The sequence below is a fragment of the Rutilus rutilus genome, assembly GCF_951802725.1.
Source record: "Rutilus rutilus genome assembly, chromosome: 19".
NCBI lineage: Eukaryota > Metazoa > Chordata > Actinopteri > Cypriniformes > Leuciscidae > Rutilus > Rutilus rutilus.
The window spans coordinates 18,628,155-18,641,774 of record NC_140232.1 but is presented as its reverse complement, the minus strand read 5'-3'; the positions used below and the strand labels follow the sequence as shown (position 1 = coordinate 18,641,774).

The 13,620-nt window shown below is 35.8% G+C and overlaps 1 protein-coding gene across 2 annotated transcripts; it reads right to left on the bottom strand.

Annotated features, from left to right (window-relative positions):
* Window positions 1–3,795: 3,795 nt before the first annotated feature.
* Window positions 3,796–9,110, bottom strand: vgll4l (vestigial like 4 like). 2 transcript variants are annotated; one of them, XM_084389654.1, is made up of 6 exons: window positions 8,925–9,087; window positions 8,375–8,449; window positions 6,590–6,713; window positions 6,249–6,486; window positions 4,808–4,880; window positions 3,796–4,681 (listed from the first exon to the last, which is right to left on the bottom strand). In XM_084389654.1, the coding sequence occupies exons 3-6, from the start codon at window positions 6,673–6,675 to the stop codon at window positions 4,374–4,376; spliced, it is 705 nt and encodes a 234-aa protein (XP_084245780.1). In that variant the 5' UTR covers window positions 6,676–6,713; window positions 8,375–8,449; window positions 8,925–9,087; the 3' UTR covers window positions 3,796–4,373. The 2 variants fall into 2 exon arrangements, with proteins under 2 accessions (XP_084245780.1, XP_084245779.1); XM_084389653.1 differs by lacking the exon at window positions 8,375–8,449 and having other exon boundaries at window positions 8,925–9,110.
* Between the last annotated feature and the right edge of the window lie 4,510 nt (window positions 9,111–13,620).

The following is a 13,620-nucleotide window of genomic DNA, read 5'->3' as shown; positions in this document are numbered from 1 at the left end:
CTAGACATTAAGAAATCATGTTCATTTCAAATACTTGTATCACTGACAACAGTAGTCCGGCCAGGATATTGTCATTTAAAAAGTGAAGTTGCAGCCCTCAACTGATGTTGATGTTGTCATGTTGTGTTGTGGCCTGAAGCGCCACCCTCCACCTATCTACCAATCACGAAGTCAGTAGTGTTTCGGCATCCGGGTTGCCAGCTCAGCTCTAGTTACCACAGCTGCGGCTACAAACGTTCGTGCTGGATCCTGCAGCCTATCTGGCAACCTCGAGTCAGGGGGGAGGGGGAGGGGATACACCGCTCTACAGTAATTTGAAAGTGATTGCAGTACCAGTTTTGGCCACAATCTTACATACGGCTCCTTTAAGCAGCTTGTTTGAATGAATCGGTTGCATGAATGATTAAATGACTCACTCATAAAAAATAGTCACTTGTAGCCATCTACTGGCATATCGAAGTAATGTGCAGAAAGAGTCACTGAAAAATCCCCAATCACCTATGTACAGACTTTGTCTTGAACAAACATGGACAGTTGGAGTGAAATAAATAGCGACAAGTCTCTGTGTACCCATTTCACAGACTGTGATGACGTATTTAATAGTTATATTTTTTATAACATTCATGCACTTTCGTTCAGAATTTCACATGAAGATAATGAACATTACACAATTATGCACACAAAATTAAAACACAAAAAAGAACAAAAATAAATAAATGAAAGTGTCGCGGGTAATAATATAAAATCAGAATATGGCTTCAATCGGGTATAAAAATATCAAATAAATTCCTTGTAAAGCTCACAAACTTTTAAAGTGTTAAAAGTTAGTGTTTAATGTCTTTAGCTTTCTTATTCAAAGAATCTCTATACTGTCTATATGTACAGCCTTACTTCAGTCAACAAAACCATAAAGTTGTTGCTTGCATTTAAAGGGTCCGTCCAATTAGAGGACCTGAACTAACTTTTGTATACAGTTATTTTTTTGCATGGCAAAGGAAAATGTGAATTACATATATTTTTTTGTGCTATTTTAGTACTCTTGTTAAGGGTACCACCCTAGTCCTGAAATGAATACAAAATGTAAGGCAATGACTGATGTCAGACGGGATCTGTTTCAACACATGCATTGACATGGATAGGAGGGTGCGGCCTTTTAAAAATCTGCTTCTCTGAAAACCTCATGAAAACATTTGATCCATTTTAAATGCTGATTCAAACGTGATTATTGTTGAAGGATGATATTCTGACTTCAGAGCCTCCCACACAGACCCCCTCCCTTTGATTTATAAGTACACTCCATGACAAGCCACAGTATGTGTAGCCTGAGGGATGGGGCTCAATTACAGCAGAGCTGACATGCATGATAACAGAGTGAAAATGACAGCATAAATGCATGTTTAGACCTTCTACTGCAGAAAGAGAATGGTGATGCCACTTACAGTGTTAAATATTAGCTTTATACATTTATTTAAAAATTGGAGTCGATGAGTTATTTACAATATGAGTGAATACTTTCAACCATTTGTGGGGCACAAAAAAGAGGATTAATTCTCATTCACATGTATACCTTGACTCGTGGCACACTTTATGAGATTTGAACACTGCTGACAGTAAAATCACGTGAGTTTTAGAAGATATGACAATAATGTCTCACATTGTGTTTAGAAGTCTGCAATCAGAAGTCAAAGATGTCAATATCAACTCAAACATTTCACATTTTTCATCAAATGAATCCAAAACCACATTGTCTGAGCTACTGTATCTGCGTTAATAGTAACAATGGAATATCATCTTGCTGTCTGTCAACTATTCAGGTTTTTCAAGTTTCTATTTTTATTTATCCTAATGGATTATATAGGAGCGACATCTGAGACAAATGCTAAAATTAATCCTTACGAATAATACATCAATAAATAGTTATTCTAGATAATGCTATACTCATTCAAGGTTCCATATGTTAGCAAAACTAACATGAACTAACAATGAAAAATAGCATTTATTAATCTTAATTAATAAATTAAACTTATTATTTAATGGATCTATAACAGGAACTAACAGTGAACTTAAATAGTTAACAATAATTGTATTAAATGGTATATTGTTAAATAATTCACAATAACAAAGATAAATACTGTATTGCTTTGTGTTATTTAATGATAGTTAATACAGTAACAAACGTTGACTAATAGGACCGTATTGCAAAGTGTTTCTCATATTGCTAATGTTTGTACTCAGGTGGCATAAAATAATGCAAATGTATGAAGCAATCAAATCAAAGTAACATAATGTTGATAGTATTGTTAATCTAGCTGGTTATGTTTTGTGTGGATCTGCTCTGCTAGACAATGATGTCATCTATACTAACTTTTCATGTGACTTAAAGCTGCCTTGAGGTTTCCACATTCCAGAAGGACATCATGTTACTGCAACACCTTGAGATCTGAGCCACTGAGCATGAGTCATTTTGTTCTCTGAGAAACACTAGACTCTCCCCTGTATGAGGCCAGTCAAGCCTGCAAAAGAGTGTGGAAGGCAGGGCTTTTGGCAACAGGACTTCTTTGAACTCTGTTCAATGGCTTCTTACAGTACCTTTGTGCCAGGAAATCTTCATTCAAACCTGTTTCTCAGCTTCTTGAACCTGATCTTGTGATTGACAAGTTTTGCATCTGATCTAACTGGCAGTTGATGTATTTTTTTTTAGCAAGCATGGAAAGTTGTTTTCCAACTGTTTCCTGTTTATCATAAACCATCTAAGAAGGTCAAATCTATTTGCAGTTTAACTGCTGCTGCAAGGTAAAGCTTATGTATGCCTTGAATCTGGCCTCTAAAATGATGACACAAGTGTTTTTATAATGTCCTGACTAATTGTACCCTCCCATAACGATCATTTACATAAACTCAAATTTCGCTCTATTGATTTCCACTAGAAAAAATCAACTACTATATGACCTTTGCATGAGACCAAGCATTTAGCTATAAGACCTTAAAGATCTACTGATAACTGAATTTCGGTCTACTTCATTAACCTGTTGTTCCTGAGCTTACAAAAGAAATATTCCAAGTAAAATGCACGTTGATTACTTAAGAAAATAGTTTGACCCATAACGTTTTCCACTTGCAATTTTAAGGACGTAACTGTGTATTTTCGCTTGTTTTTAACATATTTAAAGAGTTATTTATGTGTATATATTTATGTGTATTATGTATATAAATTATTTTCTGTGGAGTAATGGAATATCAGTTTAATCATCATAAAGTGATTAAATTATGACAAGTGGCAGAGCAAGCTATTACTGGAAGTTTGATGAAAGATTACAAAGACAAATATACTTTTCATAGGAATAATTTGCATACCGTTTAATTTGGGGTCGGTAAGATTTTTTTATGTTTGTTTGTGAATTAAGACTCTTATGCTCACCAAGGCTGCATTTACTGGATCAAAAATACAGTAAAAGTAGTCATATTGTGAAATATTATTATTACACTTTAAAGTATCGTTTTCTAATATGCTTGGTGCTCAAACATCATTCCTTATCATCGATGTTGAAAACAGTTGTGTTGGTTAGCCTAATATTTTTGTGGATACATTTATCAATATTCTTTGAATAGAAAGAACAGCATTTATTTGAAATTTATTTATTAAAGTATTAATTTCTTTAAAACTTTGACCCCAATTCTGATCATTCATTCACAACAAGAACGGGAATGTGCATTTCAGGATAGATTTTTACTAAATATTTTTTTACAAATATAAGTTAATAATAATTTTTAGCATAAAAGAAAATCTACAATGAATGCATTTTAAAAAATGTGTTTATTACAAATATGTACAATAGTATAAAAGCTTGAAATTTACACAGGAATTGAAATGAACAGCAATAGCCCATATAGAGATGCCAAAAAGTTACCCACCTCTTTTCTCAAGCATTTGTTTTCTACTAAAACATGAAACTTTCTGACCTAGTAAGTTTTGGTCTGTTTTGCTCAGTGCTCCACAAGATCTTGGTACACTGTCTAATATAAATATGCACATATTATAAGAAGAAAGCTTCCAACAGACAATGAAATGTTGTTAGCAATAATCAGTGCAATCACAGTCAACAAATAAAAACCAGTGGCACCCACAACACCAATGACAAAGCCAACTCCAACAATGCTTAGCTACCATGAAATGATCCGAAAATGGTCAGACATTGAATATCTCCCTTTAAAAGACAATTTAACAATCCCTCATTTGCTCATCGAGTGTTAACAGCCATTGCAACACAATCGAGCAGTCTCCCTTTTGCTTTTTACAGCAGAAACACATGGTCATACACATGCATTTTAAGTCCGTTTTGTCATATGTACATCTAAATTTCTTTTTTTCTTCTTCATTTCTCAGACCATAAGTTGGGTGTGGTTGTGGAAGGACTGACTGAATCTTTGCGGGCCCTTTTGGGACTCCGGCAGTTGCCGGGTGAGTGGATGAAGGTTGGACTGCTGGGTGGAGATGAAGAAGACGAAGAAGAGGATGAATGGCAGGAGGAGGATGAAGCTTTGAGCTGGAGCCATTTATCACCCAGCGCTTTGGCAAAGTGGTCATCCACAGACACGCTGATGGAGGCGGCTCTGTGGTAGTTCATCCCGAGACTCCTCTGGAAATGCTCTTCAACGTGATCATAACTGTGCTGGGTAACAACTGTAGAGACATAGTGGAGATGGAATCAGACGATGATGATGCTCAAAACTATTCATGCTGATGAATAATATCTGCATGGACATGTTACAGGAAGAATGCCAAGCTTATTTGCATCTCTTTACTTACCAGTGGAGTGATCGCAGTCTTTTTTGGTTGACCTTGTTGCAGAGGAAACGCAAGTGATGACAGATGGCCGTATCTGGAAAAAAAGACAGCAAAGGTCAGCAAATCCTTGTAGCCACACAGTTTTTCACCCATCTATAACAGAGCTTTCGGAATAGCCAATGACTAAAATTGATGGAAAGGTGGGAAACTAAAAGGGAAAGATGGACAGTTTTGTTGGTGGTTGGTGGTTCAATACTGTTTCTCCTTCAGCCCTAATGCCACTAGCAGGTCAACAACAGGACTGGTGTGTTGAGACTTGTTGACAACATTCCTCCACCCATTGCTCACATTTTCTCCCTGAATCCGGCTGGATTGCATATCTGAAACAGGCAGAGGCCTGTCCGCACTCTACAGAGCCACTCTCTCAGGAACACAAAAGTGCCTTCCTGCATTCTGTTGTGTCTCATAGACAGTGAGTTAGGATGAACAGACTGCGGTGGCCTCAGGATAGACTCTGAGAGGTAGATGGTATAATGCACAGAGTGTGTTAAGTCAGCAGGTACTGCTGAAGGAGTCAGGGCTCAACAATAAGGTCTGCCCGATGGCCCGGGGCCAGCGTGAAAGACACTCGGGCCAGTTGACGGAACTGTCACTTGCCCGGTTGGGCCAGTGCTGCATCTTCATGAAAGTTGAAGATTTGCGCATGTTTCTAAGCCTTGCCAACTTCAATATTTAAGCAAAAGTAGACACAAAAGTACCCGTGTCTCTCAGTTTGGTACTCGCGAACGCCACATATTTACTGGACGCGTGTACTCTTTCTCGTCTTCCTGAGCTTGAACGCACATATTCCCACAAAATCTTGTCGGGTATCATCGTAATCATAGTCGGTTATGTCTGAAATAAAATGAATGTGTAACCATGCAGCTTTTACAGTTTCATGTTTTAATAAGGGTTAATCTATATTTATACAGTGAAGACTATAAACTGTGATATTATACATTTGATTACTATTACTGTACCTGAATATCTAGTTTAGACCTACATGAACAACCTGTATATGTTTGTTCTGTTGTATTTATTTGTGCTATTCATAATTCATAATTTGATTCTTTGCTCTTATTTTATTACTGACTGACTTTAACAATATTTAAAATTTATATGAGTAAGGCTAGTAGTTTCTGTTGTCATAACCTTATTTATTAAGGTTACATGGATCAAAAAAAACTAAAACAATAACTAGGCCTATTTTATTTTATAGATTTATTACTTTTATTGGTGGGGCCACTGGCCCGACCGTCGATTTAAATATATTATGTTTATGAGTTAAATATATATTTTTTAAAATATGATATTGTTATCTATATATTTTTAAATAAATAGTAACATTTTAGTGTTGTTTTTAAAGAAACATTATATTTTGATGTAAAACATGCCATAATCATTTAACAGTAGTATTAATCACCTGTATTTGTTTGACTGTTGTGGCTTTGTTTTGGCTTTCTGCTTTCTCTGGTTCTGGGCGTGGTTTCTTGATTAGGGCTAGAGGCTCGTCCATGACTGGGGTGGAGTACACTGGGCTGGGGATCAGGTGAGTGGGGCTGGCCGTTGGGCTCCATGTAGATGTGGGGCTTTCAGGAATACTGAACCCAGATGATCTGCGGGTACCGTTGGCCAGGCTGTTTCTAATGGCCCTCCCTCTCCTGAAAAATAAAGTTCAAAAATAAATGACAAAACTAACTCCTCTTCAGTCCCTCTTATTCTTCTGGTTATTGCTTCCATGTTGGAAGGTACATGGTTCATTACCTCTCCTCAAGTGTCCGTCCTCTCTCTGAACTGATTTTGTGCTTCATCGGATGTGCAGGGCGCATCCGCACCCTGTCGCTCGTCATGTGGCGAAATCTGTCTTCACTTCTTAGATTGGGCTGTCCTGTGAAAAGATGAACACAGGCCCGTGTGACTTAAAATATGATAAATGACATCGCTGCAGGGTGCTCACACGGTCATTGCCAGTCACAGATTCGCTTACTTGTGAAAAGGTGTGTCAAACAAGTAAACAACTGACTCTTAATCCTTGGAATTGCATCACTGCGTGTGTATCTTAATTGTGGGAAAAAACGTTGTTGGGCCACCGTTAAATGTAAACTCCGTTAAGTGGCAGAGCAAGATCAACTGGCTCTGTGAGTATTACTGTAGAACTACCCAGCTGATTCACCACTAACGGTAAATGTCATTCAAATGTTGGAAAACATTCAAGCCAAAAAAAAAAAAAAAAAACCCCATCAGTGTACAAATTAATATCTTACTGGCTTGTTGTTCAAACTGCTTTGAGGTGCAAAACAGGCTTTGTAGGTTAAAGCATGTGGCTTACAGAATGTTTACCCAACATAACGATAGTAACAGACTAATCCAAACTGAAATACACATCACCTTTCACATGCTAATATCATCAACAGTGTCATGTAAAGGTATTGTCCATTAAAACCACAGAATCTGCAACATGCTACAACTGATAATGGTTTAGTTTTATGTTTAGTTAATGGTTAAACTTTATGGTCTCAAAATGATACGTTTTGCTGGGTTCAAATTTGTTGTTTATTAAATGCTAAACAGTGAAACAACCTAAGACAATACTTTTCAATCGCAAAAACAGAAAATATGGAATGTGTGCATGTATGCCTTTTTACATCTCCAGACAAAAAAATAAAAAAAATAAAATAAAAACAAATCCTAGTTAAACAAATCCAAAATAAATTATAATGCATAATAAAAAAATAAAAAAATAATTAAAAAAATCCTCACTTTTTAAATTTGTCATTTTTTTTATTTACAAAGTTTTGAAGTCTTGTTTTTAACCAGGTTAGGTATACCTGCCCATATTATATGGAACATGCTAACATTGCCTTTGAACCAGCTTTTGACCATTGATATTGGCTTTCACAACATCCTCTTGTTCCACTCCAGAATATGGTTAGAGATTTTGTGCAACCTGTGACTTAAAGTAGGCTAACTCTAATGAATGATTACCACAGTCAGTTAAGATTTAATACTCGAATGTTTGCTAAGACAATCATTTGACTCTTAACTTGCTAAATATTTTAGGAAGTAGTAAAAACAAGATCGTGGGCTGCTGTGGATATCAAATCAGCCACATACTGTATTAGACCAGTCGGGACCTGTGTTGATTTGGTTGGTGATTAACATCTGAGGTATTTTACCACTGCATGAATAAAGTTTAGCGTTAGGCGCTATCAGACTTCAAGCGGATAAAGTTTACTAAATGCTCAAATGGCTTGCATGATGAGGGGGCATTGTTGGCAGAACCCTCTTTCACTTACACACACTCAAAAAATCTCCTGAGCAGTGGACTGTGACAAGGCAGGTTGACTTTGCATGACAGTGGATGGGGGATTGGGTGTAAACCACACCTTAAACCTTGACTGATGACTGATTTTTAGTGCCTCAGGGAGGGATATTTTTCTTGGGGAGATTAAAGACAAAATAACAGACCCACATCCCTTTCTCATCTCTTTCATTTGCAGCCTAAAACACACACCAAGCATGTCTTCATCTCGACTCTTCTCAACTAACCTTTAAAATAACAGCATCATATTTTTTCTCAGTAGTTAAAGGGGTTTTCCAGCCTCTTTTCTTATTTGAAACCTTCTGAAAATGCATATGTGAATTTATTTTAGTGCATTTATATATTTAAATATGAGCTACATGAATAAATATCATGTATAATATCACCAAAGAATATACACTCTTAAAAAAAATAAAGGTTCTTTTTTCCATGAAGAACCTTTAACATCCATGGGACCTTTCCATTGCAAAAAAGTTTTTTTAATAGTGATTAAAATGTTCTTTACACTAAGAAAATCTATGGTTCTTTTTAGAGCTGTTCACTAAAAGGTTCTCTTGGGAAACAAAAATGGTGCTTCTATGGCAATCAAAGCCCTTTTGTAACCTTTATTTTTGAGAATGCACGTTAAAATGGCCAGACAGTTCAGGATAATAAATTCCAGTTGTACAGTGCATTTTCTTTCTGATACTGATTACTAGTGTTTTAATGCAGATAACATGCAGACATCATGTAATTCTTAGTTTAAACTCGTATTAAGAGATAAAATGTGATAATTACCCTCTAAGATGTACACTTTGAAGCCACTGCTCATCCTGGTAATGTAGTGGAAATTAGTGACCGCCATTCCTTATCTTCAGTGTTTTCTAAGCCGTGCAATGCTCCTTAACAAGTTGAGTTTTGAGCGCCAGAATCGTTCCTCACTGAACTTTGAATTGTCACTGAGCTGGAGTGATCTGTGCTTTCCATGAACATGCCTCTCTGCTTTCTTATTGGCTGGTTGAAGGCCAACCCCCTCCCTCTGCCTTTGTCTGCATGACCTACCACCACAGGTGCCTTATGGGAGGAGACAAACCAAAAGCTCTGAATTGCCTGCTGTCTATCACCCCCACCCCTCCATACCACCCCCAACATGGGCTAAAACTGAGCTGAAATCAAATTGCAAGTAAAAATGAATAAAACTCTATTTTACGTTAGTTTAACATAATTTATGGTGAAAGAAGACAACAATATTGGTTAAAAAAATTACTCTAAGCTGGCATGAGTGTATAAATATGTGTATCACAGAGATGTGGTTAAACTGAATTACTCTAGCCAGACAGGCAGGACACTCAAAATAAAAGAATCAGGTTGTAATTTGTTCCGATCTACCCTCCTCTCCATGTATCAACACGCCAGTGCAGCCGGGCAGAGAGATGAATGGTTTCCTTGTTATACCATCACTGTTCTTGAGAAACACATTTCCTGCTGTCATAAACCTAAAATTTATACTATGCGCAAATAAGCTACTTTATTAGACTACATTTACATACAGAAATAGGCAGTTGTACAGAAAATGATTAACTTAAGAAAAATATAACATTATAATATAATCTGCAGTTAAATCATATTAAAAAGTCAGAGCTCACTACGTTATGTTATTTTAATATAGGGTATTTTAAAATAATATTAATTTATTAATATTATGAATAGGCTACATTTATTTCTGAATAGCTGAATTTTCAGCATGTCTTCAGTGTCACACGATCCATCATAAATCATTCTAATATGCTGATTTGGTGCTCAAGAAACATTTCTTATTATTATCAATGTCGAAAACAGACTGAGATACTTTTTTCCAAGATTCTTTGATGAATAAAAAGTTGAGAAGATAACCATTTATTTGAAATAGAGATATTTTGTAACATTATAAATGTCTTGACTGTTACTTTTGATCAATTTGATGTAGGACTATCCTTCCTTGCTGAATAAAAGTACCCAATCTAAAAAAAAAAAACTCACCAACCCCAAACTTTTGAATGGTAATATATATTTTGGTATGGGATTCTAATCTGAAATTTCAGAAAGTTTTAGGATTTTGAAAATATTTAAAATGGTGTAACACAAGAGAAACAGAAACATTCGAAATGTAAATCAAAATGAAAGCAAATGTGTGACACTGATCTTGTGAAATCAACTTTCTTTCTTTTTTTTCCCATTGAATTTTAAGATGCTCTTAGACTTTTGAACCCAACAGTAATTCCTTTTGGAACGTCACCATCCCTCTTTTCCACAAAGAATCCACAAACAAGTCCTGCTCTGTCTTTTGTTTCCTTTCTAGGAGTCAGCACCTGTCGACAGACCCCCCCTCCCTAATCTAAAATCTCACCCGACTGCATTTTTCAGAGTGTTTAGCCCACCTGAGCTGCAGTCATTCCACCATCTTGCCCATACATGCAGTTATGTTGTGAGTTCCCAACCTTTATGCACTGCATGGCCTTTTCTTTCCACAGATCTGTTTCTCCCATTTCTTTTTTGGCAGAAAGACAAAGACTTCAGAGTGCTGAAGAGAGCTTTGTACAGCGCAATCCTGCCTGAGCATGCTAAAGCCACAAATGCTTACATACATGACTGAAACACACTCCCTCTGGACACACAGTTAACCCCATTTGCATTACAAGAAAACCATCATAGTGCTGCTGCTCTACATAAGGATAGCCTTTAAACATAACTGATTTTTTTTTTTTTTTTTTTTATAAACAAGGTAAAACAGGTAAAGTTAGTACAGGTCATTTACTTCCCGTAAGAAAACCATTTAACAGCGCAATACTTTCTCAATACTCTTACTCATAGGTAATTTATTTTGTAACATTCTCTGTGATTGATTGCCTCTCACAGTACCTGCGAATTAACACTGTAATGAACTACTGTAAATATTTACTGTACTTACCCCCTATCATTATTGGATTGCCATCTATTTTATAACCACTTTTCCCAGGATGCCACACACAGTGTGCATCTCTATTCTCTACAGACCAGTGAGAAAAGTTTCTCACAATCATTCAAGTGCTGAAATTTCCAGTTTGGTTAAACAGGGCATTGTTGAGCTGTTTTATGGAAGTTTTATGGCCTATAGTAACAGTCAGACCAAGGTTATACTTTTGACAATATTTACACAGCACGATTTCTCTGTTGCCTCGTGGCGCATCATGTGGGAAGCAGCGACCTCTTGCGGTAGAAATATAGCAATAATAGCACTAGCTGTAATGCATTCTGTCACCTTGGCAGTACAGGGAAACGACTCTGAATTCTCAATCCAGATGTATAAACACAATATTATTTCAGTTTAGCTTTTTAATGCTCCTTATGAGCCACTTATGAGTGTGTTTAATGAAGAAAAGAAGAAACGCCCACCGTGTGTGGGTTTGAGATTGGTGTCGTTTAGACCTGCTGTTGGCTGACTTGGCTGTTTAAGGTGAATACAAAATGCAATATTATAGTTCTTAGCAGTTGCAAATACTACACACATTATATCCAACGATATTAATTTGACTACAGTAAATATCTATTATTATACAACTAGGATAGCCTACCACACTATTGTCATTCTTTTATGATTCATTTACTTGCATGGCTGTTAATGATGATCATAAATTATAAAAAATGCAGCATTATTTCACACTTTTATCGTGTATTTCGAAGATAACTACCATTAGTCTAGCACTTACATCTATTTCCCCCCAAGAAACTGTCTTTTTCATTATGAAGGGATTTGATTTTGTTCGATATTGTTTCGCGTTTAGCTAATTTATTTTACATTTAGCATTTAGTTTTTTTTTTTAATACACAACGTAAACCTACACAGCGTTTGCAAAATAAGCATTGTTTCAACAAATAGTCAAATTTTTGCAGTTTGATGGCTGTTTTCCATATGTATAGTTGTATAGGTGTTAATGGCGTCTGTTGTTTTGAATGGCACCGACTGTCTGAACCATTCACGTGTTGTTTATGAATAATTTAGCTCATTCATTAATAGAACAGCTTTGTGAAGGCGGATATAAGCTTCCTTTGTTAATTTAATGGCTCAGAATTAGGGTCAACACCAGAAGTGACAATTCATGTCACGCACACTGTGCACTGTATGGAGAGACTTGAGCAACTGGTTCCAGATGGAGGATAACAACTATTTTCTCAAGGGATAAGGGACACTTTTTCATGTAAAACAACCCTTTGTGAATCCACTAACAAGGGGAAGTGTATTGATTGAGCATTGCTGTATAGCACTACAGTTTGTACTCATTTTGTGTTTTTAGTGCTACTCTAAAACAGTGAGAAACTAGTCTAAGAAAATATTCCAAAAACACAATGCACATACCAAATGTTCTACAACTAGCACAATGAATTATATTAAAATAGTAAATGATGAACAAAACCATTCAAAAGTTTGGGGTCATTAAGATTTTTCTTTTTCAAAGAAACTAATACAATTGAATGCATCCCTAGTTATTCAGCAAGGATGCATTAAATTTATCAAAAGTGACAGCAAAGGCTTTCCCATTGCCAAATTTTTTTCTATTTCAAATAAATTCAGTTCTTTAAAATATTAAGCAGCACAACTGTTTTCAACATTGATAATAATAGGAAATATTTATTTAGCAGCAAATCGGCATATTAAAATGATTTCTGAAGGATCATATGACACTGAAGACTGGAGTAATGATGTGGAAAAAAAATCAGCTTTTGCAATCACAGGAATAAAATACATTTAAAAATATATTTAAATCAAAGAATTATTAGTTCAAACTGATTTTCAAATACTGCTTTTTTACTGTATTTTATTCAAATAAATGCAGCTTTAAGCAAGAGACTTCTTTCAAAAATATTGCAAAAATCTTAACGACCCAAAACCTTTGAACGGTAGGCTACTGTATGTGTCAAATATCATAAAATAGTTTTGGGATATTTTATATAATTGTGTGTACCAGTAGTAACTAATATAAACTACTACAAACAATTAGATAATTACATAACATATTATTTTGTACTTTAAAAATTAAACTCTTATTTTACCTTCACAAAAGCATGTGTAAAAAAAAATATATTTATTTTTCAGAAATGTGACTGGTATCCAATATAGCAAGGTTGCCTAATGTATGTTTGGGGTCAATTTAGATGTTTAGGCTAAAATGTGGTTTTAGTTTTTAAAAGAAACAGCCGATGAGTATTAAATGGTTTAAATATTTTAAGAGATTTTCCCTCTATTCATTTGTTATAGTTTGGATTAGGCCATAATGTGTGGAAAAAAACAAAACAGTAAACTAATTTTCCTTCATTGCAGACATAGAGCTTGATCAGATGGGAGGGTGAAAGACCTTAGACTGCGGTCCTCCTGTAAAGCTCTGGTGTGAAATAGCTCTCGTAAAGTCACATCTCAGATTGCATTGTGCGCCTGAAGGTGTCTGCTGCTGCCCACACCTCCATTTTGTGCTAATGTGGG